The sequence below is a fragment of the Chelonia mydas genome, chromosome 5 (genome assembly GCF_015237465.2).
Source record: "Chelonia mydas isolate rCheMyd1 chromosome 5, rCheMyd1.pri.v2, whole genome shotgun sequence".
In the NCBI taxonomy this organism is placed as follows: domain Eukaryota; kingdom Metazoa; phylum Chordata; order Testudines; family Cheloniidae; genus Chelonia; species Chelonia mydas.
In genome coordinates, this window is record NC_051245.2 from 33,626,301 (window position 1) to 33,653,070 (window position 26,770).

At 40.3% G+C, this 26,770-nt stretch overlaps 1 protein-coding gene across 2 annotated transcripts in view; it reads right to left on the reverse strand.

Moving 5' to 3' along the window:
* Window positions 1–2,099: 2,099 nt before the first annotated feature.
* The window catches only part of LOC102936860 (chondroitin sulfate proteoglycan 4), an 86,530-nt gene continuing 61,859 nt past the window's right edge, over window positions 2,100–26,770 (reverse strand). The window contains exons 9-11 of one of the 2 annotated variants that reach the window (XM_043547245.1): window positions 25,623–25,806; window positions 18,438–18,516; window positions 2,100–2,988 (exon numbers count right to left, since the gene is read on the reverse strand). In XM_043547245.1, coding sequence (XP_043403180.1) covers window positions 18,464–18,516; window positions 25,623–25,806 — 237 coding nt within the window. In that variant the 3' untranslated portion in view covers window positions 2,100–2,988; window positions 18,438–18,463. Of the gene's footprint in view, window positions 2,989–18,437; window positions 18,517–19,539; window positions 24,817–25,622; window positions 25,807–26,770 lie in introns of those variants that run through there. The other variant, XM_037902796.2, reaches the window with a different exon arrangement.

Genomic DNA, 26,770 nt, shown 5'->3' on the forward strand with positions numbered 1-26,770 from the left:
ATCTTTGCTGTAAAAATGTGTAGTTGTACAGGACACACTTTTCTTAGACATTGCACTTTTCATGAATGGCAGGGCATGAGTCATCTTTGTTCTTCAATTCATGGCTCTGTCTGATCATGTGTTTTTTCTCATGTTTCCTTCAGACTGGTTGCCTTTTAAAGCTTTCTCCCTTACCCAGGAGATCAGCATTGCTTCAGAAATATAGTGAGTGAAAACAAAACTGATCAGTTGTGAGATGCAAGAGCTTAATTTTTAGGACATTTTTGCCTTCAGAAACCTGTAGTTTAGCACCTTGTAAGGGGAGTTAGATGGTATAGTGGTGTTAGGGGGCTTATTCCTTCACCCACTTACTTCCTTGGTCCTTCTCGCATGAACAGGGAGCAACAATACCTGAAGTCCAAAGGTGCAAACAATTCAATGTTTTTTGGGGTGAACTTCCAGCAAGCATGATTCCAGTTTCCTTCCTTAGTGTCCCCCTTCCCAGCTCTGACACCACAGAGCCTTACACCTGTGTCCCTGTTCCCATTCCCCGCCCCTTAGCAAAACATGATTCCAATTTCCCTATCCCCATTCCCTGTTCCCATTCCCCCCCATTATTTCCCGATTAACTGCAGACTATACAGTAAAACTTGAGTTCTGCTTAGCTATACCTTAACCAATCATTTTCCTGAAATTTAACTAACCAATCCTAACATATTGTAACATGATTATTTAACCAATTCTATCCCAGCACCTTAATTAGTTTACACCCAGCAAACTTAATTATACAGCAGACAGAAACAATCACAGAACCAGACAGAGATTATACAGTCAAATATAGGGAAATGGGGACTACCGTGATAGAACAACACAGAAATGAGAATTTCACATCCCAGCTATTGATAAGTGAGTTCTTGCCAGACAGGATGCTAACAAACTAAGTTTCCTTTTACATCTTCTAGGCACTTCCCTTTCTCTGGAGGCGATAGGCATTATCAGGACAGGATTGTATTCCTAACAGCCCAATAGCAGCTTCTTTCAATGTGACTAGTTTGGAATGTGAGGAGGTGACCGGTCGCTTCCCAGCTTATGGCTGCCTCTGCTGCTTAGCCAAAAGCCTTAGCCTAAGCACAGGGCCTCAGATTGTCACAGTGAGAGAAGGACCTTACACTGGCAGACAGTGATTTTGATTCTTTCTTTTATACCTCTAAAACTAGCCAAGTGATAAGAATACACCTAAATTCTTAGCGTATAGGCCTTTACAGACAGGCCTGAATATCTATAGCCTAACAAATGGCATTACAGATTTTGGTAAAATGGTAGCTTGTATAACAAATTAAAGAAGTTACTTGTGGGTGGGAAGCCCAGGATACAATATATTTTTCTCTACCTCATGCAGATCAGCTCAAGACCTTTGTTGGTGTATATTTCAAACATGAATAAAGCTTTTTCCCTTTTTGGCCATAAACAGAATTCCAGCCTGACTTTGTATAAAGAAATATGGCTCAGGTTCTCAGACACCATCAAAAAGTGGGTGTATTGTTTATTAGGGCAGTAAAATAGCTTGTAGCCACACTGGCGTTCTAATGATGTAGTGCCTAAGTCCCATTTTCAAAAGGAATTTAGGGACTTGGAGTGAGCCACACTTTCCAGGGGACTTGAGTTCCTACGTGTCTAGTCACTTTTGAAAAGGGGAGTTAGGCTCCTCCGTCACTTAGGTACTTTTGAAAATATTACCTATAGGGTTTAATCTATGTTTCATCAGTTGAATGTGTTGAAGTCAGAATCCCCTTAAAGGTGGAGTTATTGTGAAAGCTTAGAAAAGAGCTCAAACCCAGAGTTCTGCATGACACTCTTCATATTCGTGATCTCTAGACTTTATTGTTACCACACCTTGTACCTTAAAATTGTTTCAACTGGTTCACAACCCAACAGGTTATCTGTTGAACAGTGCACGCTGCCTAGAACATATTACCTTGATGCTTTGCTGTCTTCACTGGCTGGCTCCCCATTGAATACTGAGGGTATGTCTATACTGAACCCATCCCACCTCAGCCCCCCCGAGGCAGTGAGTCTCATAGCCCAGGTCAGCTGACTTGGGATCACACTATGGTGCTAAAAATAGCAGTGCAGATGTTCCCACGGCACTCAGGCCGGAACCCAGGTTCTGAGACCCAACCTCCTTGCCTGGTTTCAGAATCAGATTTTAGCTCCATAGTGCTAGCCTGAGTCAGTTGAGCTATGCTCTGAGACTCACTGCTATGGGGTCTTGTTTTGCAAAGTAGATGTCATATTCAAGGTTTCAGTCCTCGATCGGCAAAGTTCTCCATAAAAGTGACTCAGGTTACTTGAGGAACCACCTCATTCCCTCTGATCATAACCTCTCATAGTAACTACTTTCCCCTGGAACAATGGAATTGTTAACTTTCCAGGAAACATCTTTCTTGGCAACTGACCCATGATTATGGAACTCAGTTCTGGAATAGATCGGAGTGACAACATGCTTTGGTGTCCTTGGAACAAACGTAAAATTCATTTCTGAGACTGCAGGATGGAGAGAGAACAAAGGATAAAATAGTCTACAAAGGCTTGATCCTGCTTTCATTGAAGGCAATCGGAGTTTTGTTTACTGATAGAAGCAGGAGCAGCATTTGATTGTATATAGCTGAATTTCATCACTTTTAATAAAAGTTGTTTTTTTACATTTTGCTACTCAGCTGTTTAAAAAGGGAGTGGAATTTAGGCATTATTTCTTTAGCAATTGCATCATTCATCTAAATTAACAGGTTTAGAAATAGAAATAGTTTAAAAAATCATTAAATAAGGATGAGTTGTCTGGTTCCTAATGTACTTGGGAAAGGCCTCATTATTATATATCTTAACCTCTTGTGCAAACTTCTGCTCATTTTCTATTCTTTTTCTTTGTTTTTCTAATTTGCTACTCCCTTCCCTTCATTCCCTTTTCACATGTATTTTCATCATACCATACAAAACAACAGTTAGAAGCCTCTGGAATAAAAGAAAGAAATTTTTAAAAATGGAGCATCGCCTCTGTAATTTATAGCAAGCTGTAATAGTTCCATACACACTGGAAGAGGTCAAATTGCACAATTGTGCATGTCTGACTGAAAGAGACATCCAGGACTATTGCAAACAGGAAATGTTTACACAGTTGAGTAGCTAATGAAGGACGCGTGAACATTAGTCACTCTGCATATAGCATGTATTACAGGACAGATTCTACGGACTTTACTCACTCCAACAATCTTCACTATGGGGTGTGTGTGTGTGTGTGTGTGTACAGAGTCTATAAGATCAGCCCGATATTTTTTTTCTAATGCACGACTTGATACAGTACTATGTATGCCATGACTTCAGTGAAAAGGGGCTTTTCAATTGTTAGTTCACTGTTAGCTTGTGAATCAGGATTGGGTTTATTGTAAGGAACAATGTATTATAGTAAATTGCCATGGGCAAGGATTCAATTACCTAACAGGTATTTTCTGTCTCTAATTTCTATAGTTATTACAATTCTAATAGAATGTAAAAAGATCATGAAGCAAGACTAAGGCGGAGGGGCTGGGGAAGGATGAGGAAATGGTTCACTACAAGAATTCTGTGTTCCAGGATTTTTTTTTACTTTTATTTTTATTTTTAAAAAATCCAAACAACAAATTTAACGTGTCGGAGGGGAGCTCTTGTGTTAATGGACCTTGTGGAAAGACATCACTTGAAGAAGGAGTTGCGGGGGCACAGCAGATTGGATCAGGGGATTGGGATTAGGGTATATGGAAAGGCTCAGAGGCAAGAACAGAGAATAGGAATGGGGCAGTTAGTTGTATTACTTGAGTACAACAATGAAGAGAATGAAAGGCGATAAGAGCAGAGAGGTAGATTTTGTAGAGATTCGGTGGTAGAAAATGAAGGGAAGCCATGACTTTGGGGAATAGTCCTCTTGATGCCAACTGAGTTATCTACATATTTAAAGTTAAGCAGGTACTTATGTGCTTCTCTGAATCAGAGCCAGAGTACTCGGCACGTACGAGGATCAAGCCCATGATGAGGGCTGGGTGTGGTCAGAGTGACCCTTAACCTAAGATATGCTGAAGTACAGATGTTTGTAGCCTATGCATCTACTTCCACTACTGTTGCCAGACCTCCCTTAGGGAGCTTTTTTTTTTTCAGGTTTCAGAGTAACAGCCGTGTTAGTCTGTATTCGTAAAAAGAAAAGGAGTACTTGTGGCACCTTAGAGACTAACCAGTTTATTTGAGCATGAGCTTTCGTGAGCTACAGCTCACTTCATCGGATGCATAGCATATCGTGAGCTGTAGCTCACGAAAGCTCATGCTCAAATAAACTGGTTAGTCTCTAAGGTGCCACAAGTACTCCTTTTTTTTTTTTTTCAGACAGTAGTTTTTATTTCCATCCATATGTCCCTCTGTTAATGGCAATTTATTTCCTATGGTCTCTCTCCTTCCCACCAAAATACATAATACTGTGTAAATTCCACTGCACTTTTCATCTAAAGATCTCAAAGGTCCTTTAAAAACATGAATAAATAAAACTTGGTTACAACAGAGGGAAAATATTATCTGTAGATGGGGAAGATGAGGCCAGAAAAGTAAAGTTTTCAAGTAACCACTGCTTTTTGGTGACTTAGTTTTTGTGACCCAACTTTGGCCTGATTTCAAGAAGTGCTGAGCCTCAAAACTCCAATTGAAGGCAAGGGAGTTGTAGGTCCAGCAAACCTGTGAAAAGTGGGCCCACCATATCTCAGTTTGGGCCACCTTTCATAAATCTAGCCTAAATAATTTACTCCAAGTTACAAAGTAAATCAGTTGCATCTGTGATTAGAACCTAGGACTGCTAACTTCCTGAGCCCTCTCTAATGTAACAGCTTCTTTCTAGGTGCCCCTTGGTTGTAGGCTCAGGGTCATACTGCTTAGTAGATTTGGGGTCAAGAAGGAATTTCCATTCCCCCTGTCAGATTGGCAAGGACCTTGTGGGGGCGGGAAGGGGGATTGCCTTCCTCAGCAGCTTGGGGCATGGATCACCTGTGTATATCTCACCTGATCAATTTTCTACTATTACAGGCACCTCCAGTACTGGTGGCTTGGCTGCTCCTGTTCTCTGCCTGTGGCATGCTGTCTAGTCTCCTGAGAACTGAAATTCATTGGTCTAACTAAAGTCTTTGGGCTCAGTATAGGGGTAACTGGGTGAAATGTAGTGGCTTCTGATATACAGGAGGTCAGGCTCGGTGAGCTAATGGCCTTAAACTCAATGAAAGGAACTACTTCACAGCATGCATTCATCCCTTATTAGAGTGAGTGTTTGCAGAAAAACTGTAGGTGTTAACTTTTTACATATGAACACTGTTGTTAAAAGAACACAATTTATGGATTTCATTTTGTATTGGCATGTTACAAAGATATGTGTACGCTACACCTGTGCCTTTCACCTTCAAAGCCTTCACACAGTTAAGCTGCTCTGAAAGAGCTGATGGCTTGAATCACAAACTCACGCTAGTGAACCTAGTAAATGATACATGCTTCCGTTCTCTTGTGACAGAGATAAATAACACTACCATCACAACAGTATATTCTGCTGAAGGAAATATTGAACTAGAGCTGATGTTTTCCTGTAAAAGCCACTGACCATCTGCTATGTCAGATTTCTGGTAATGACTGGTGTCAGTTTCACAACTGAGAGCCCTCACTGTCTTACAGAAAGAACCACAAGACCACCTTTATTTCTCTAGAAATTGCGGGGAAGAGCTCATCTGTCTTTGACATTTGTAAGTAAAGGTCAGATCAGAAGTGTTTTCCAGTTCACTAGTAAACTTAAACATTTTATATCTGCTAGAAAATCCAAGTATAGAATGTATACTGCTAAAAATATGTACATTAAAATACATAGTGCTTACATTAGTGATGTACATAAAATGTTTCCTTCAGGAGAAGTACTCAATATAGAATTGATTTTCTCTCTAAACTACAGACAGGTTTCTGGAGGGACTAGTGTGCCAACTAAAGTATCGAAGACGTGTAAAAATGCTGAATCTGCTTTAAATAACACTCAGACAGATGGAAAAACACTATAAATCTATTCTTGCTAAAATTAAGAGCTCACTGTTAATTTGGGGATTTATGATGCTGAAAAGATTTTTAAATAATGACTATTTATTTTTACTAATATTTTTGCTAAATTAGCATATATTTTTATTCTTAGTGAAGGATCAACCTCCTCAGCTTCATAAGCTTCATTTCTTTGTAACATATATCTTCATCATCAACATCACCGCTCCAACCTTTTAAGAAATTATCTGATTAAAAGTAGAAGGGTTGAAGGACAATTGGGGATAGTCTGTATATCTAATTTTTTTTTAAAAATGAGCTATTAAGACACAGTCTTAGTCATTACCTTGACTTCACTTGTATTTTGTCCTATTTTCCTTATGCTTTGCCATTTGGTTGACTTTCCACATTCTAATCTCTTCAGGGCAGGAATTGAGCCTTCATTCATGTTTTTACAGCAATTGACATTATGGACACAATCAGATATAAAATAAAATAAATAATATAATAAAGTAATAAATATAACAACATGATTTTCGGGACTCTTCTCAAGGTATTTTCTTGCCACTCTCCTCCATAATTAACCAGTCTTTAAAGACAATAAATGAGTCTGCCATCCCTGAACTCTGGTGGTTGTGGGAGGATATTTTAGTCTTCCTGATCCATTCAGGACCTGGCCTCTTTGCCAATTATTTTGATAATTTTTCATGATATGGACACATGTCCACCTGTCAGTTAGACCACCAAACTTACTTCATTTATGCCCCTACAGTGTAGTCAGATTGTAAATTTTCATCATTAATAGCCTGAGTGGAATTGAACCTGAAACTGAAAGGTAAAAGGATTGTCAATTCCTTGAGCCATCCAGTTTCCCCACTTTATTTCTTTTCTGGATTTTTTTCAACAGCATACATTGTATTTAAAGCCCCTTTGTTTTCAGATTTTACCAATTTTTACCTAAAATTTCCCAAGTTTTACAAAAACTATTTTTAAATGAATTTTCACCCAAATTTTGGACCACTCACATACATGAAAGTACTGATCAAGTTAAGAAAATGCAATACTTTACAATAGGGAGATGGGCTTATGTTAATCATAAATTAGTCTACGTGTAAATGCAAGGGTATCTGTTAAAGAAAGGCAGTGTAGTGGAAGATTCACAGGGTATGTCTACATTCAAACCAAAACCAAAAAACCCTGCCGCATCAAGTCTCTGAGCCCGGGTCAACTGACTCAGAGTCATGGGGCTTGCACTATGGGGCCAAGAATAGCAGCATAGACATTCCAGTTTGGGCTGGAGCCTGGAGTCTGAAACATGGCGAGGGGAGAGAGTTTGAGAGCCTGGTCTTCTGCCCAGCGGGGAATGTCTTCACTGCTATTTTTGACCCTGTAACAAAAGCTCGAGTCAGTTGAGCCAGGCTCTGAGACTTGCTGCTGTGGATTGGGTTTTTTTGCAGTGTGAATACATGCATCCATGCATTCATGAACATACTGTTAGTGATGAAACCACAGAATTAAACTGCTTTTAATTTCAATATGCTTAGTTGTCTCAATTTGTTGCTTTTTATCTGTTCTCCCATCCCCCAACATTAACCCCAAAAAACTGTTACGTTAATTTTTTTGCACCAATTTTTAATTTTTGTAAGGAACACTGATAAATTTCCAGGAATTTTTAAACAAAATAAAATCCAAAATTGAAGGGCATTGACTATATTACAGTATTAAAATGTAATACAAAATGTCTATCATATTTTTCTTTTTAAAGAAGATGTAATCATTTCACCCAATTAAAAAAAACAACAGTATCTGTTCCTTTTTAAAATGTAAACTAATCTCTTCTGTTTAGAATGGTAAATGTGACGAAATGGGACTGTTCTTAATGTTTCCTCTGAATACTGTAGGAGTGCCTCAGTTTCCCCTATGCATTTCTTTAGTCTCTAGGTGGTGGGATAAGGGGGTATAATTGTTGCAGAGCAAAGGGCTAGTGCACATAAATGGCCGACACTCTGTCTCCTGGCAACTGATGGCCTGGGCCCTCCCCCCCCGCAAGGTGATAGCTAAAGGTGTTGGAGAACAAAGGAATCAGGTGACCTCCTGTCCCGGGAAAGGGACAAAGCCCAGAGGAGGAGGGGGTGGAGAGTGAGTCCGTTTGGGCTAGCTCGGGACGTGGAGTGAAGTGCAGACGTGGTTGTCTGGCTCACTGCCCCCCAAAATGGACCCGGCTGAGGAGTCCTGTTCTCTGTACCTACAAGTTCTGTTTTAGACTGTGTTCCTGTCATTTAATAAACCTCTGTTTTACCGGCTGGCTAAGAGTCACATCTGACTGCGAAGTTGGGGTGCAGGACCCTCTGGCTTCCCCAGGAGCCTCGCCTGGGCAGACTCGCTGTGGGAAGCACATGGAGGGGCAGAGGATGCTGAATGCTCCAAGGTCAGACCCAGGAAGGTGGAAGCTGTGTGAGCTTCTTGCCCTGAAACAGTCTGCTCACAGAGAGGAGACTTCACCCGAGTCCTGACTGGCTTCATAGGGAGCAGTTCCAGAGCATCGCCCGGGGACTCTGTGACAGTAAATCCCCCTGAAGGTTCCATGTAGGGGTTTGAGAGAATGTCAGTTCTTTCAAAGCATTGCACTCTAATTGACTAGAATCCACCTGACTTAGGCAACAAAAGCCAACCAGAGATTTTATTTGGCTGTTTTAGATTAAAAGTTTCAGCTAACAAAGTCAAAACTAGTGTCAGACAAGGAGAGCGCTTCCAGAATCTGCTCATATCCCTGGCATAATTCCTTAGTGAACACCTTTTACCCGTATTAATCCCAGGTCAGAACCTTACGAAACTCTGAGGGAGAAACTCTGGGTTGCATGGGAACAAAGGAGCCTCTTCTAGGGCAAGATTTATAAATCTGGATTGCCTACATTTAGGCTACTATATCCATATTTAAACACATTAAGAGTGGCCTGATTTTTAAAGCTACTGAGCATACAGCAGCTCTATTGACATTTTCAGAGCGTAACTTTAGTGAACCTCACTCTCAATAAGGTAGAATCTGCCTCATTTTTTTAGGTCACAGATTCATAGATTTTAAGGCTTGAAGGAACTATTATGAACATCTAGGCCAGTGGTTTTCAAACTTTTTTCCTGGGGACCCAGTTGAAGGAAATTGTTGATGCCCGCGACGAAGTGGACCTGGGGATGAGGGGTTTGGGGTGTGGGAGGGGTTCAGGACTAGGGCAGAGGGTTGGGGTGTAGGGTGAGGGCTGTGGGGTGGGACCAGGAATGAGGGGTTCAGGGTGTGGGAGGGGGCTCTGGGCTGGGGCAGGGGGTTGGGATGTGGGAGGGGGTCAGGGTTCTGGGCTTGGGGTGCAGGCTCTGGGGTGGGCCAGGGGTGAGGAACTTGGGGTGCAGGAAGGGGTTCTGCATTGGGGGAAGGGCTCAGGGCTGGGGCTGAGGGGTTTGGGGTGCAGGAAGGGCTCTGGGTTTGGGGGAAGGGGCTCAGGGCTGGGGCAGAGGGTTGGGGTGCAGGAGGGGGCAGGGCTCTGGGCTGGGGGATTGGGGTGCAGAAGGAGCTCCAGGTTTGGAGAGAGCTCAGCGCTGGGGCAGGGGATTGGGTCATGGGCATAGACTTACCTCCAGCAGCTCAGCGGCACAGCTGGGGTGCACCGCGGACCGCACTGCACCCCAGAATTGGCCAGCAGCAGGTCTGGCTCCTAGGCGGAGGCGTGCAAGCTGCTCCACACAATTCTCGCCCACTGGTACCACCCCCACCAGTTCAGAGTGCGGAGCTGGTTCTCGGGCAGCGCATGGAGCCCCATGGCCCCCCTGCCTAGGAGCCGGACCGCTGCTGGCTGCTTCCAAGGCACAGTTGGAAAAGTTAGGCACTAGCCTGTCTTAGCTGGGCAGCACTGGTGACGGTACTTTTAATGGTGCTGACCAGAGCAAGGCGACCCAGCGCCTTACATGCCGCGACCCGATCCACGGATTGAAAAACACTGATCTAGACCAACCTCCTGCATAATAGGCCATAGACTCTGACTGAGTCAAGACCATAACTGCTGCTTGAGCTATAGCATACTTTTAGAAAGACATCCAGTCTTGAGTTAAAGATTTCAAGTGATAGAGAATCTATCATGTTCCAAGGTAAGTTGTCCCAATGGTTAAGTACCTTCACTCCTAAAAATGTGAACTCCTTTATTTTTAGTCTGAATTTGTCTAGCTTCAGCTTCCAGCTATTTGATCTTGTTATACCTTTGCCTGCTAGATTAAATCTATTCCCCCTGTAGGTACTTGTAGACAAGAGGTTCTCAAACTGGGGGTTGGGACCCCTCAGGGGGTCGCAAGGTTATTACATGGGGAATTGTGAGCTGTCAGCCTCCACCCCAAACCTGCTTTGCCTCCAGCATTTATAATGGTGTTAAATATCTAAACAAGTGTTTTTAATTTATAAGGGGGGTCGCACTCAGAGGCTTGCTATGTGAAAGGGGTCACCAGTACAATAGTTTGAGAACCACTGTTGTAGACCATGATCTTACCTTCTCTTCCATAAACTAAATATAACGAGTTTCTTACCTCTCAATATAACACATTTTCCTCCAATGTCTTACCATAAGGCAAGTCTCAGTCCCAATGTCTCACTAGAAGGCACGTTCTCCTCAATTATTTCCTTGAACATTTCACCTCTAATCATTCTTATAGCTCTTTTCAGAACCCTTTCCAGTCTTCCAACTTCCTTTTATAAGTGTTGACACCAGAACTGAACACAGTATTCTAGTAATGGTCTCATTTATGCCATATACAGAGCTACTGCCACTTCCTTAGTCCTACTTGATATTTATACATCTGTAGACTGTGTACACCTCCTACTACAGGATTACACTGGGAGCTCATGTTCCAGTGGTTATCTGCTGTTGCTCCGAGTCCTTTTCAGTTTGTCTGCATTCCAGGGTAAATTTCCCCATCTTGCACGTGTGACATACATTATTTTCTACTAGGTGTACCTGTGTCTAGTTGTGACCTTAACCAAAGGTTTTCCCAGCATTGTCTTTCACCTCCCTTAGTATGAGACAATGTTTTGTGTCATGAGGCCCTCTTCCAATAGTTAAATCAGCCGTAGTGATAGCATAACCTTACTTTAATACCTCTGCAGCAATTAGTTCTCAGCCATAGGCGCCTTCACTCTTATGAACACTTCCAAACCATAGGCTCAAAATGCCACAAAATGACAGCAAAGGAAAAGGGGACAAAAAAGAGAGATTTCAGAGAAAAGAGAATGATGAGAAAAAGTATGTGTTGGGTCAACAGGAAATGCCTTCAGTCCATCCTCTTAACTATGGCTGGCTCAGATGCATGGTAACAAAGTTTATCTGTGGCTTTCACCCAACATAACTTTAAAAATCTCCCTTTCTACTGGTGTATCTACAAAACATACTGTGCCTATTCAGCGCAATGTAGTTGTTATTTGAGTGGTATGTTCCATTGAAAACTCCTTTTGAAACATCGTTTTAATTTCTCTATTTTACTATTAACATTCTTTTTCAAATATGTTCGTCTACCTTTTCATGAAGCAGTGTCTACCAGGCTTTCAAAAAACAAGAAAAGAACCAAAGGTGACTATGGGTACATTGTCAGAGATTTTATCAAACCACCAATGGTTTTTAGTGAGATGTTATATAATCAGGAAAAACAGCACTGTGAGGAAATGAAGAAACCTGGAAAGCATCTCATTAAACTCAAACCAATGAAGAGGTGACAGCATCATATTAATATTCTTATTTGTACCATCTTTTTCCAATACACATTTTCTTCACTACCAGACAATGGTGCTAATGTAATGTGATGTAAGAGATGTGCTTAATGTATATGAAATGCTTGCCCTGACTGTAAAGATTCTTAGCTGTTCCTATTAAATGGCAAACTCGTTACGTAGTTGTACTTATTTGATCTGGGCTGTTATTTACTCTGCACTTAGTTAGACTGATCCTAATATTCGTCTCGTTCATATGCATACAGCGCTTGCATGTGCCATCTCAAGATTAGTATAGCATTTGCTTATAGAATTCTCGGACTTAAGGATAATAATGTCAAATCTGTAGTTGTTTTAAATGTTTCTAGTTTTAGGTTCGTAAAACCAGCATTTCTGATTATCTTGATAGGAAACTAACTGAAACACTGTTATGTAAAAGCTCAGTTCTGGATTTTTAAGCAGGAGCCCCCAGTACTTATAAGGTAGATTGGACTGGTAAAAAGTGCAAGGAGGGCGGTCTTGAATTCAGCCTACCCAATTCCAAAATGCTGAGGAATGAAGACTCTATGCACCAGTAAATTTGATTTTGTATTTTATATTGTACACCTCTGCATGAAAGCACAGTAGCTTCAACTCTGCAGCCAACCTAGCGGTATAAGAAAAACCCTTAAGTGAATCAGGAAAACAACTTGTTCAAGATCTGAGCAGATACAGCAGAGTGCAACTCATTAATGCTTGAAGTCAAAGCAAACACTGTCGCAGAAGCAATGGGATAACACCACTGTCCAGCAACTACAGGATTAGTGAAATATTTGACAATAATGTGTAGGCAACATTGCTTTGATCAATGTCGTAAAGGTGTGAGATTCCAGTGCTGATTATTGGCAAGAAGAGTATGTAAACAGCTATGATAAAGAATCCAGGCTATCCTTCTCTAAGTGTAGGATGCTTGAGGAAGGACATTCAGAAGGCTTTGGTCATTGAGAATCTGAGTTCTTACAACACATCAGACTGGGAGAAATGACTACAGGAAAAAACATTTATCTTTACAGCTTATTTCTCTTTACAAAAGTAATGCAACCTCATGCTCTAGATTTTATACTTCATGTTAAATCTTATTGCAAAGATGCATTCTCTCATCACTACACATCCTATGTGTACACAAAGCTCTTTGGTCTAAGTAGTAAAAACTGCCACAGGCAAGTCGGATCCAATCAAAGGATATAGCTGCCCTAACGAGTCATTTGAAGTTCTTCGTTATCTGTTCCCTCCCCCCAAAAGAGGGTGAAATGAAACCAGGCAATTTCCCGTGTGTCTAGTTTTTTTAGGGGACCTTCAAAAATAGCTTGTGGACACTGAGTCAGGCTCCTCTTTGTTCTTAATCATCTGTTCCTGTGGAAGATATTAGTCGCTTGCATCTCTCTCTTTCTGTAATGGCTTAGCAGTTAAGGTCAGTGACGTACTGTAAAGAATCTTTGTGAGATACTTTACCCATCTTTGGCACTTTGAAACATATGCTTTAACTTTATCTGACAATATGACTCTTACACTGTACCCAAAGCATGTTTTCAGACATAGCTGCCTGGCATTGTTAAGGAAAAGGACTCTTTCATGTTAGATAACAGAAGGCTGCCCTGCAGACAATACATGCAAAGGGCTTAATTCTTTTTCACACCCACTGACACAGGAGAGAAAAGATCATTAGGAAACTGATTTACGTATCATACAGTCAGAAGACTGTGAAGCAATATCACAGAAAAACAGAAATATATCTTGCTTATTATCTTTAACACATTAATTTGAATGGCTTTTACTAGAAACCAGACTACATGATGCAGGTTCAGCATAGTCAATAGTGAAGATCTTGCCAAAAAAGTAGATATCCTGTCTCATGTGATTTGTATAAGATCATTGGAACAATGATTACAGAAGTCTTCCCACAGTTCTAAATATTAAGATTTGTCCTGTTCAAAAAATCCGTGTAGTGGATTGCTAGGTAAATTAAATCTTCCAGTTAACACCATGAAATGGGTACTCATGATTTTGTTAATAATAAAACATGTAATAATCAGATAACAGAACTCTAACACAACTCCAGTAGATTCCAAATGGTTGAAATAATATCAAAGCCTTAATGGAGAAAATTTAACTTTACATGGGTGACAAAATGGGGAAAAATACACTATTGAGGTCATGATGTAATATGTCTTTCATGTACGATGGCATTACAAATATCAACATTTTATAGATGATGAACCAGATCCCCAAATGGTATAGATCAGTATGGTCCACTGACTTCAACAGAGGTACGCCAGTTTAAACCAGCTAAAGATCTAACCCAAATATGTAGTTTTTAATATATTGATGTCAGGATTTTGTGATCCTGTGATTAAAAAAAAAAAATTACAATAAAACCAGAAGTTAAAGTGGTTGCTGTGTATGTTTGCATATCTCCCCAAGGAGCTGGGATCTGGCCACAGCTGTCAATCTGAGAATTTCCCCACCATTTCTCAGATGGTGTGAACCTAGCAGAATCTCCGGCTCTGAGCAGATCAAAACACAGGTGAAAGTATGCCCCCCATTGTCTGACGCTGTACAGTGCTTCCTAATGCACTGAGGACCTGGCCCTTAATCTATAAAAGGGGCCTACCTGTATTAGGAAAAGACTAGCTGATAAATGATCAACTTCACCCAGACTACAGCAAGTTTAAAACTATGACCTGGCTTAAACTTGCAGCTGCGCTGTGCATCTAAAGGGAACAAACAGATTAGTTCCCGTACAGTAGCAACAACAAATTGTGTGTAATGAACCTTCTGATTAAAGAGTTTATAGAAGGTTTGGATATCTTGGGCTTTAGTAGTGAGCCAGAGATTTTCTATTTTCTATTGGATCTTTTGCATTCAGAGCAGTAGGTGGCTGCTTTGAATCCAGGTCAGTATTGACAAAATTATTACCATCTGTAAGATAAATTGGTGTTTAGTCCAGTTCCCGGGCACAAAATCCCACCACCACAATGGGTACCAATTGGCAAACTCAGCAGAGCCTCTGAGGAAGGAATAGGCACAGACACTAGTCTAAGCCTTACAGCTGATTTCCCTCTGGCCAGGAATGTAATGTTGTAGTAGGACAGTATTTGTCATATTGATGTTTGTATATGAATCAATAGGACCACCAACTCCAGGGCCATCAATCCAATGCATAGATAAGTATTAAATTGGTGCTATTTTAACAAATGAGATGTTTGACTTTACAGGTGACTTATGTGTTTCCAGGGAGTTAGGCCAGACCATAAATAAACTATTAAAAATTGCATGATTTTTATCTCTCTCCCCATCAGAGTATATATAATCAATTGGCATCCAGATTTGATCTTGGGATCTAGGCCCGAGCCCTGTAAAAGTCCATCTCCTAGAGACTCTTATAGAGGTGATACAGATAGCCCCTCAGTAAGTTTAAAAAGTATAGAGAATTTCATTTTTCTTATTTTTCATGGATTGTAGTCGTTGACAGGTGTGTGATGGGATGGAAGTTATTCACACAACTTACTCTCATGATTTCGTGTGTACACCTAAACTTTGTAGCACCACCACCTCTTCATTTACTTTTGTGAAGTGCTGCACAACTCACACAGACTGGCACCCTTTTTATCTTATGTACCAATTTCTAGTCGGACACCTTAAATATCCATACAGACACCAGTTTTTAGATACAGGAATAGAGCATGGCATTTTAGGGCAGATTCTGGTCCCTGCTCTGCTTTGGGTTGATTCAAAGGGGGAGTCACCTGGTCACGTCTGCACTCTGGCTCTCCTTAGTCTCTGGAACAGCCCTTTGGGGTTGTTGTGGGAAGCAAGGGGTAAATTAAAGCAGTCTTCAGGGATTGTACTACTCCCCATCCTATGCCACATTGAGTGAATGCAACTTAGAATTAGGGCCTCTGGAGCCAAATTATAAATGGCTTTTAATGTTTGCAGATAAACATGTATTTTAAAATATGAAAACCTTTCAAATTCTGTTTAGCAGAGGGAGTTAAAACTCCATGTGAATTTACATTAAACCTTTCCTTACTATACTACTGGAGACATTTACAAGATTTATTTTTAAAGCAATAATCTAACAATTTTTCATTTTTCATTCATCAGAGAATGTTGTTGCAACATCTGGATCACACTATATGATACTCAGCTGAGTCAGACTGGACACGTGTTAGTCTGAAAACGAATCATAATTCCTACCTATAAGTTAAGATTTCAGTGACTCACTCATCAAAGAGTTCCCTGAAATGGGGTTTGTGACAATGCTAGCTACTCATGTAAATGGAAAAAACATTAGAAATATTTGTGTTATAGCCAAATGAATCTTCCTTTTCAATCTCCTGCAACAGACATAGAGTTACATAGAGACATGCACCTTTTAACTACAGCATCTCACCAGCCACTCAATCAAGAAAAACTCCTTCCTTTCACCTTGATTCTTTTCTGCAACTCCATTTTCTGTGGCACATGGTCAATTCTCAAGGTCCAGTATATGTGGAATACTACTGCCTGCTTCTTGCACTGCACTGCTGCTTCACCTCTGCTATCCAAACTCTACCAGCTTGTCATGATTTCAGGATCCAGTTCAAAATTGCTCTCCTTGTTCTTAAAACCCTCTATGCACTTGGATCCAGCCAAGTCCAGCCTATCTCACAGAACTTGCCTCTCTCTTGCCCTCTGTATTCCCTCTGCTTGTCTACAACTGGCCTCTCTCTCTTCTACAGGACTTACTTGTTGATGTGAAACCTCTTCTGCATCTTTTGTTAGCTGGAAAAGTCTCTCTGCCCTCCTGACTCTCCATCTCATTCCAGTTATTAGCTGAAATATATCTCATCTTAATTTCTCTCTCCCCCTAGTTATTTTTAATGATCGCTGCTATTGTGTTATTTCACTCAGTGGAGTATTTTGTGGCACCATACATGAAAGATGCTATGCAAAATAAAGTACATTAAATGCAGTACATGGTCTTTATCCTCAATTGTATGCTATGCATTTAATGAAGATCTAGTCTTTTGTTTCCTGTCCAAACAGTTCTGAGATATTCAATACAGCACGATTTCAATATTTAATGTGCTCAGTCTCTACTTTTCCAGCCAGTCTATGAGATCTAATGCCTCTCTCACTGTGAGGTCAAGAAAATGTTACTCAGCTAAAACCACAGCCTGCAAACAAACAACTTAATCAGTGGGTAGTGGTGTCAGCAGCTGCATAGCAGTATCAAGAAACACAGAAGCAATTCTAGAAATGGGGGAAATGAGCATGTTGAAGAAAAGGCTTTGCAACAGAGCCTTTCTATGAACAGCTTTCAAGCCAGGGATTTCACAAATCACACTTTGTGCTGGGACTGAATTTCAGATATGCAGCTCTGGAAGGAATTGAACATTTAATTTTACTTTGAATCAATTTAAGATAAATTAATAGAGTTTCCATTGTATTTGCCAGAACAATTATTTTCAGCATGTTTAAACATATTCACTGACTACACTTCAAATAATAACAGGACAGATTTGAAAAGATGCTGGGTGTGGGGAGGCAGCTTCCATTTTAGGGCATTGCACCAGTCTCACCGTTGGGTTTGGCTGTAGCAAAAGAAGCTATACTGGCTTTAACTTGCTGCAGAAATGAGTGACTAGTTTCATGTTGCTTCTATTAATTTTACCAAGATGGAAGAAGCAAAAGCTTTATAAATACAGGGAGCAAAAGACATGAAGAAACACATTTTTAGCACAACATCCTTACATTCTAAGATGCTGAATGAAGAACAAGAGTATGTGCATGTGAAAATGCTGTTACTGATATTGATGTCCTGATTTGGGGCCCAGTACTGCAAGGTGCTGAGTAGAGCTGGGCAGGAAATAGTTTTCTTTCCCATTCAAATTTTTGAGACTTCAAAATTTTTCCCCCCCTGTACGGAACGAGGACAAAAAGTGGAAAACAACATATAGGGAGTTCTCGGACTTACGACGACCGACTTACGTCGGACGCCACTTATGACGCTTTTCAATTGACTGCCCGTTTCGCCCCTACACAGGACCGGCTCTAGGCACCAGCAAGGCAAGCATGTGCTTGGGGCGGCACAATTCCAGGGGGCAAATTTTTTGCTTGGGGCAGCAAAAACCTAGAGCCGGCACTGCCCCTACAACGCTTGTTTCGCCCTTATGACACTCGATTTGCATAAAGTTTGCTTGAAATCACTTCCTGGTTGCATTATAATGGTATGGAGCTGGAAGGGGTTGCTTCTGATCAGCTTCGAGGCAACGGGGTAGCTTGTTGCAGGTAGGGTTGCCGCTGATTTTTGATTGGCTCCCGGCCCCAGCCAATCAGAAAGCTTGAACAGTGATTGGTTGAGGCTCTGCATGTGAGCCATTCTCCCTGGCTTTCTGAGCCTGTGTTGCCCGCATTCTGAGCAGCATGTCAGTCTATATGTTTATTTGAATGTGGTTTACAAAATACAGTGTAAATACATTGATTTTGCAACATTAGTCATCTATAATTCATTTAGTACAAAAATCTGGGTTATTGTGGTGAAAACAGTGTATCAAGCCTGGGTTCAGGAACCAACCCTCCCTTCATACCATTGATTCCTATGAGAAAAGCGGTTTTGACTTACAATGCAATTCTGAGGAATGAATTGTGTCATAAGTCCGAGGACTCCCTGTATTGAAAAGTGAAAATCACGACCTGAAAATCTGGAAAAAAAAATCAGATCGGGTCAATCGAAACCTTTCATTTCAATAATTCTGGAACCTTTCTTGTCAAATTTGACCTTTTCATTTATTTATTCCCCACACACACACACACACATTTTTACTGGAAATTAACTTCCCAACAAAAAAACATTTTGTCTACAAATTCTTTGACCAGTTCTAGGGCTGGACACTTTCTACCCCTTGTGATTCCAGGGAGAACTGAAGGCACTCAGCACATCATATTTTTCCCAAATAAGCAGTTAGCCTCTAAGTTCTCCAAAGCAGGGACTGCAGACTACTTTGTGTTTATACAGTACCTAGCACAATGGGGCCCCAATTCTTGTTTTGTCTCTGGACACTGTCATAATACAAATATAAAAATACAGCTCAACAATGCAGCTCCGCAGTTTCAAATGGCTGAATGGTAGCTGGACAGAGGTTTATTGTACTTGCATTTCACAAAATAGCCTTTTCACTGTGGTGCTAGAATTGCCTCCTATTGCTTAATGTAACACATAGCTTGTCAGCATGTTGTCAAGTCACTAGTGTAAGACATCCCTAGCAAACTAAATGAAGTAACTTTTAGATATGTCTTCCAGGCTACTAAACACAAAATGATTTACACTTTAAAAGATCAGACATGATAGATCAAAGGATGTGGGACATATTTTCTAAACAACAAAATACATATAGAAAAAAATGCATTAAGAGTCAAGATCAAGAATTCCAAATATCTTCTTCCCAGTTTATGGAGCAACTGGATGTGGAAAAACTTGTTGAAATAAATCAAATGCAGTACTTTGTGAACTTGTGCAAACTACTATATTTAGCTCGATATTACATTGTTCTGAACGGCTAGGTACATGGCAGAATAAATTCCCATTTGTCTTGGTAGCATCAAGTTCCGACCACTTTTAGAAGCAGAATACCAGATATGATGCACCAGTGATCTGATTTTGTGTGGGAAAGCCTATTTATATTCCAATGAAATATATATAATTAATAACAAGAACACTAGGAAACTGGGAGACAAGATTTTATTTGTAGCAGGATAAAGTGATGTATTTCTGCTCTCTTAACTCAACTTTTTATAGCTTTTTAAAAAACAACACCACATGTTGCAATGTATAAAACTGAATTCTTTGTTGTTCTTACAAATCCTTTCATCACAGTCTTATGTTGCAATTTTGAAATCTATTTGGTAATGAAAGGTGTGACGGGTTCAGTCTCCACTGTTATGGGTTCGGTCACAGAACCCATAATATGCTTTATGCTTTTTTTGCATAAAGCATATTCTAGTTACATCGTATTCACACTCATAAGCATATTTCCATAACACATATGAAGTGCAACATCACACCCTCCTGAATTTACTGCCATGACACTGTCCATGGCGGAGGCAGTATATCTAAAATTCCTCTTTTCTGGACAGGGCATCTGCTCCCCAGTTCTCTTTTCTTCTCCTCCTGAGCATGCTGCTTCTCTCTTTCCTTCTCCTCCTGGGCAGCTTTCTGTGCTTCAATCTCTGTGTCTTTTAAGGCCAGTGCTTGCTGGTGTGCAGCCCCTTGTCTGGCTCCTTCTGCCTTCATGGCAGCCTTTTCCCGGGCAAATTGTGCATCAATTTCCATTTGTCTTCCCTTGAGACCATCACTTAATGAGCTGGGATACCACTGAGAACAACCCTCCTGCCAGAACAGGCGCCCCTCCACTCCTGTCTTGCTGAGTTAGACACTTCAGTCAGCTTCAGCACAGACCCAGAGGTTGGGCAACATCTCTCTGCAGTTCACTGAAACTGGGATGCACTCAGCTCAGGGTCTTCTTAGTTAACACAGACTTTCCTGGCGCCCAGTGTTCAGCCTTTTTGGGCAATCTGCAACATGTGCAGTTCTAGCTTCTTCTGAGCTTCACTCTTACTTAATTTGCTTACTTTTCTGTCCCTATTTCCCTTACCCAAAATAAGCAAACAGAAAATAACAAACCAGTAACCACTTTGTCTGTTGTTCAGCCACTACACTTAAAACTCACTTAAAATTACTACGAGTGTCTCAAAGCAATCAGCTGTGCACATATCCTGTTTGACTACGCCACTGTGATGGGTTCGGTCACAAAGATCTTTTGCATAAAGCATATTCCAATTACAATGTATTCACACTCATAAGCATATTTTCATAAAACATATGGAATGCAATGTCACAAAAGGATCCTTTAAAAAAATCCCACTTTTTACAAAACAAAAATACACTTATAGGATGAAGTAAAAACAATACATTGGACATTGACTGTAAAATGTTAGTTTCTGAAATCACAACAATAGTCCACCGGTGACCAGTATTTAATTCTGTAATTCTTATTCAGGATACACTCATATTATCCTTATGGACTCAGTGGAAGTTGTGCCTGTACAAGGACTGCAGGGTTGGGCCCTAAGTCCTCAAACACATTTTAATTTGGGAATACTTGACCTATGGATCAGATCATTAGCTGGTCTGAACTGACGTAGCTCCATTGACTTCACTAACTGAGGATCTGGCCCTGAGTGTTTATATACCCTTTCCAGTAGAAATGGACCCTCTGGAATCCCTGTACCATATGACATATCATAAAGCATCTTAATTACAGTTGTCCATGGCTGGGAGAGGAGAGGGATTAGGAAAGCTCCCTGTGCCTTTCCAATCCCCAGCACTCCTGTGCTTAAGCATCCATAATTTGGCCCTCAGGGCATAGTGGTAACCAAGGCCTTGGCTAGGCCCTCTGCTCTGGGATGAATTTCACCTAAATGGAATAAATAAATGGGGGAATACAGCTTATGGCTAAACAGTTCATTATGCTGTGAAGGAAATGGCAATGAGAACATTTATACAACTACAGTCCTGGATGTTAAAGTAAGAATGGTAGTATTTGGATGTCAAATTACAATGACATTTTAGTATGAACTCTGTAAAGCATTGTGGTGAATCCACACCAAGTACATGGATCATCACATAAAAGCTGGTTTAGAAGCTGGAAAATGGTCTTTCCAAATAAAATTTTTTAAATAGATCAGGCGATAAATAATGGGACCAGTTAAGATCTCAGCAATCTTTATATATATATATATATATATATATATAATAATTGTTTAGCAAGGACTTTCATACAAATAAAAATATTCCCTTTAAAGAGAAATTATTACACATTTTATCAACGGAGCTAAATTGGAGTAAGTAATTTTTTTCATAGTGTTTAAGGCACGAACGATCAAAGTTCCTTGTTAACAATAAGTTATGAAACTCTTCCACAGTATATTCATTTTCTCAACTTCACACAGATTTATTTTTCTCAGTAGTTTAGCAACAAATTCTATTTGTACAGCAGAGGACTAAATTCTGCTGTCACTTACATTGGCCTCACTGACTTCAAACACAGCAGAACTTGTGTTACTGAGGACAGAATTCAGCCCCTAGACAGCAGTACGACATTTGATATGTTTCTGCAGACAAAACCCAGAGCTTAAAGATAATGCCGTAGACAGGCTGGCTGACAGTTTTTTTGCCATGTGGATTAGAGGTCAGACATGCATTATGACATTCAGCAGACCTTTGAGGCTAGAGTTTAAAAATGAATGACAAAAAGAACAAACAAAAGCTCCAGAATCACGTATGTATTATCACTGCTGTAGTATCCTTGTGGAGAAGAATCCTAGGCTTCCAGCCCAGGGACCTTGATGAATACTTGTCAAAATAATCACAGCTTTGTAGCTTTAGCACTGGTCTTTGAACAGCATTCAGGTTTAACTGACGTTCCTGAGATTAGCACCTTGGCAATAATTTATGAAAACAGCTGCATTTTCTTTAAAGTAAGCTGGTTTAGACAAGATACAAATTATTTGTATCAAATTTGGTTCTTTAAAAAGTGATATTGTATAAAAATATACAGTAAATGACACAATGTTTATGCTGCCTTATCCCTTTCAAGGGAAATAAAATATATTGCAAATACTGAGTTAATTTAAAATACAGAAGGACAGAGAAGGCACTGAAGTCAGTGGGTATTTTGTCTACGTAACAACTAAGGGTCTGATCGAAAGCCCACTGAAGTCAATAGGAATCAGCGCATTGCCTTCACTGAGGTTTGGATCATGCTCAAAGTGAAGAGAGCAGAATTTGACCCATAATAAATAAGCATAATAAAGAATGATCAAATGTCAACATTATATATATTTTCTTAAAAATCTACATTAATCCACATGACCCAAAATGGCCACACTCTACACCCAATACTGATTGTGTTTCAAAGCTGGGTTTGTTTTTCGACAGTGCTGGAGCATTTCAGGATCAAGGTTTAACCAGCTGTTTTGCAGAGAATTTTTTTCAGCTGAAGCAACTGGTGTGGGAGGGAGCTGTTTACATCTGACGGCCACGAATGGAGTGGCTGTGCAGTTTGCAGCCCCTTTTGGAAGAGGCGTCACTGTGACCATGGGTATGGTCAGACTCCGTTCTGGACTGAGACCTGGAGTGCTGGGAACTGTTTGTGTTTGATTTTTGATGAGAGATTTTGCCTTTTCTGTCTTATGACACATTAGAAAAAAACACACAGAAATAACAGCGGCAATGAGTAAAAGAGCCACTGATGTAAGTGGGATAATGATGGACAAAGGGTTACTGTTTTCACGTGGCTTCACTTTGGGACTTTTGGCATTTGCTTTAACTGTGACCTCGGTTCTTGCAGATCTGTTCTCGACTGGTTCCCCATTAAGCAATGAATCTTCCTCATTTTGATTTCCCCAGCGATTTCGGTTTTGCCACCTGATCTGTACAGTCTTTCCCGGTGCTTCCATATGTCCCTCATCCTGTTGGGAAACCGGTGGCTCATCCTTGGAAGTAGTATGAATTTTTAAAGTATCCGTGTAGGTTAAGAAAGGCCCTTGACTTGTAAAACCCTGCACAAGTAAAGGATCATATGGCACTATGACATATTGAAAATAGCCTACAGCAGGCTGCACGTCATCAGCCCTGAGTATGAATGTGAACGAGTCATTTAACATATCAGTACCTGTCATATTAGCATCTATATCAACCAGCACAACACCTCTGTCAATGTCATTTTGTGTGAACAAATTAATTCCTACAAACGTAGCATCATTTATCGACCTTCTTCTTACAATTCTTCCATGAGCTGGGGGAACTATCACTTCAAATTTGGGATTGCTATTTGTCAAATTAGCTAATTCTGTAGCATCCAGGTCCTTGATCCTTAATTTATAAACCATCCTGCTTGGAATTTTCAGGTCAGATGCAGCTTTCACCAAAGGCCCTGCTGTGATATTGAGTACCTGTCCTGTAAGATTACTTTCTGAGGTGAACAACATAAACTCCAATATATCCCGGGATGCACTGAGATTTGTCATAAGATAAGATAGTCTTCCTGAGTGTAAGTCTGCCTGCTCAAACTTAGTAACCTGCTCACTTCCAATCAGTAAATGGCCATATTTGAAGGGCACTGTTATTTCATAACTAATGTCAGTACTTTTTCCATTTGTTGTAGCTGATAGCTGTACATTAGTAATAGTGACAGAGGTCTGACCCTGTGGAAGTACCACATCAGTAAGGTTCACTAGGGTGAGAGAGACTGGTGTGACTTCAAGGTTGAAAAGTTTGTATAATGGGCGATGTTTGCCATCAGTCACACTAAAGTAAAAAACCCCAGAGGATGAACTTCCATCTTGTACAAACCAAACTCTGCCACTATCAACATCAGCTTGTGTGAAATCTTGTATGGATGTACTGAGATTGTTCATCATTGATAAATAGCCATTGGTGGGATTGCTAATGACGGTGTATTTGATCTCCCCTGGACTGTTGTCTAAGTCTTCGACTTTCAAATTTTCTGGTCCTAACACAGACGTATCTCCTTGCAGAACTTTCAAACGCAGCCCTTTAGTCTTCAACTCTGGAACTTGGTCATTCACTGGAACAATGGTGATATTAAACATCTCTTCCAAAACATCGGTATCAGGCTTTGTTGCAGACTTACTCTTCAGGTTTAACCAAACAGCAAAAGTGAAATGATCAGCAAGTGATTCAGAGTTATCATGCATGTAAACGATTCCAAATTTGTTAAGTATGTACTGGGAGAAGTTAGGTTTTTCTTTGGTAATATTTCTTTCTCCAACCACAATTATGCCATGCTGAGGTAAAGATATAACTTGATACCAGACTTCATATATAGAACGTTGCATGTCGGGTAACTTAGCCAATAGATTTGAAGCATCTAAATTTGTTTTGTTGATTAGGACTTTACCTCCTTCCTGGACAATAGCACCTTGCAGAAAGAAAAAGAGCCATTTAAAAACTATTACTTGGTCATAGCAACATTTCAGAAATAAGATGCACATGTGCAGAAGCGATACTAACGGAGCTCAGGGAAGACCGATGTGGAGTCAATGTTTCAAATGCTCTCCTGGTGTATTGATATCACATGACCCTCTGTCCCAGCTGGAAATATATTACCACGTTTTTTTTAAAATGTAGAGATTTAAAAGTCAGAGGATAAATTCCTATATTGATGGATGGGTGCTAGATTAAAGATGTAGCAATACGTTACAGCTACAGAAGACACTATATTATTATCCCTAGAAATTACTACCACATCGTTATAGCAAAAAAGGAGAATTGCAACCACAACATTAAAGAGGAAAAAATAAATATACTGAATTTCTAAACTGCTTTAATATTTTAAGGTCTCTTTTAAAAAAAAAAAAAAGGTTTAGTGAACTTTAGTTTCCCAGGCTAGTCTTCTGGCCAGGCATCAGAAAGAGGCATATAAAAGAAATAATTCACAAAAACTCTTCTATTAATAATAAACTCAAAACCCTTTCTGTTTTTGCAAAACTTACATTTTGGACTTAAACTACATTTTGACCAGTGTCTCTTTAAATGTTTACTAAAACAATTGGAAATCATTTGCAAAATATTATCTACACTGCAATCTATGCTATAAATATTTTGAGGAAATTAATTATAAATTGTTATTGAGGAAAGGTTTGCCCTGCAGTTTTTCTAATTTGCTCATTGGATCCCACATGTGGTAATAAACATTAGGTGTCTCAAAGAGCACAGTAACCTCACCTGTATTTGCAAGCAAGCGACTACTCTGATCATGTCTGTTAATTTCATATGAAATGGCAACGTGAAACACCTGGAGATCCAGAGCTGCTGGTGGGGAGGAGACTGTAAATGTAAAAGAATCTTCTGCACTCCAGCCCACAGCCTCATTATGTGTGTGCTCATAGATGATCAAGCCTTCATCCACCTTTCCAAAATAGAGGGAGTCAGTCACTTGAATATACAGGTACAACTGGAGAATAATCATAGGCACAACAGTCTGAAGCAGAACAAAGTGTCCATGACAATGCTTAATGATTGTATACATAATGTATGTGGGGAAATTACCTTGTAGTTCTACTGCCTTGAATATATAATCTGTGCGACCTTCAAGTCACTAGTGCCAGACTGGCAGAACTCCCCAAGCTCTTAAATTTGCTTCCCTTTGAGGGTAGTAGAAGTGACATAGAAATAAGTGAGTAGGCCCTCAAAAGGGTAAGACAGTACAAAATAGCTAATAAGGCACTGCTGGGAGCTGGAGGAGCTGGTTCAATGACTGTTAAGTCATGCTTTCTTTAGGGCAGCTCCTTCATAGTCCATAAGGAGCTGACTGGAGTCCATGGTGGGCAGCTTGTATACTCAGCAGGGAATGGCACACAACAGCCAGAAAGGAACCTACCTCACACTCTATCCTGTTGTTGCTGCCTTTGAGAATCAACAAACTTAAGAGTTAATAGAGTTCTGCCAGTCTGATGAGAAGGAGTTAAGTCTCAGGAGTGAGAGTCCAGTAGGATATCTTCAGAGAAATAAACATATCTACATACAACACTTTGCCCACCACTTTTCACATCAACACCTTTTTTGTACAACTGATACAAAGTATACATATATACACAAACACACACACACCACTTGTCCCACCACTGAAGTGTATCTGTCCCTGGGAATGCATATCTATTCCCAGCAGCACACAGCAAGACCACTAAGCATCAGTCAGGGCAAGAAATGAAGAATATATTTTCAACTGAATTTCTGGTCTACAAAAAGCAATTACCTGCACTGGAATTTGGTCAGAATCTCAGGGTTAATACCCATAATCTTGTGAAAGTGCCCTGGTATCTCTAGTAAGCACAAGAGGTCAGGACTTTGTTTTCAAGTCTCATCCAACAGAT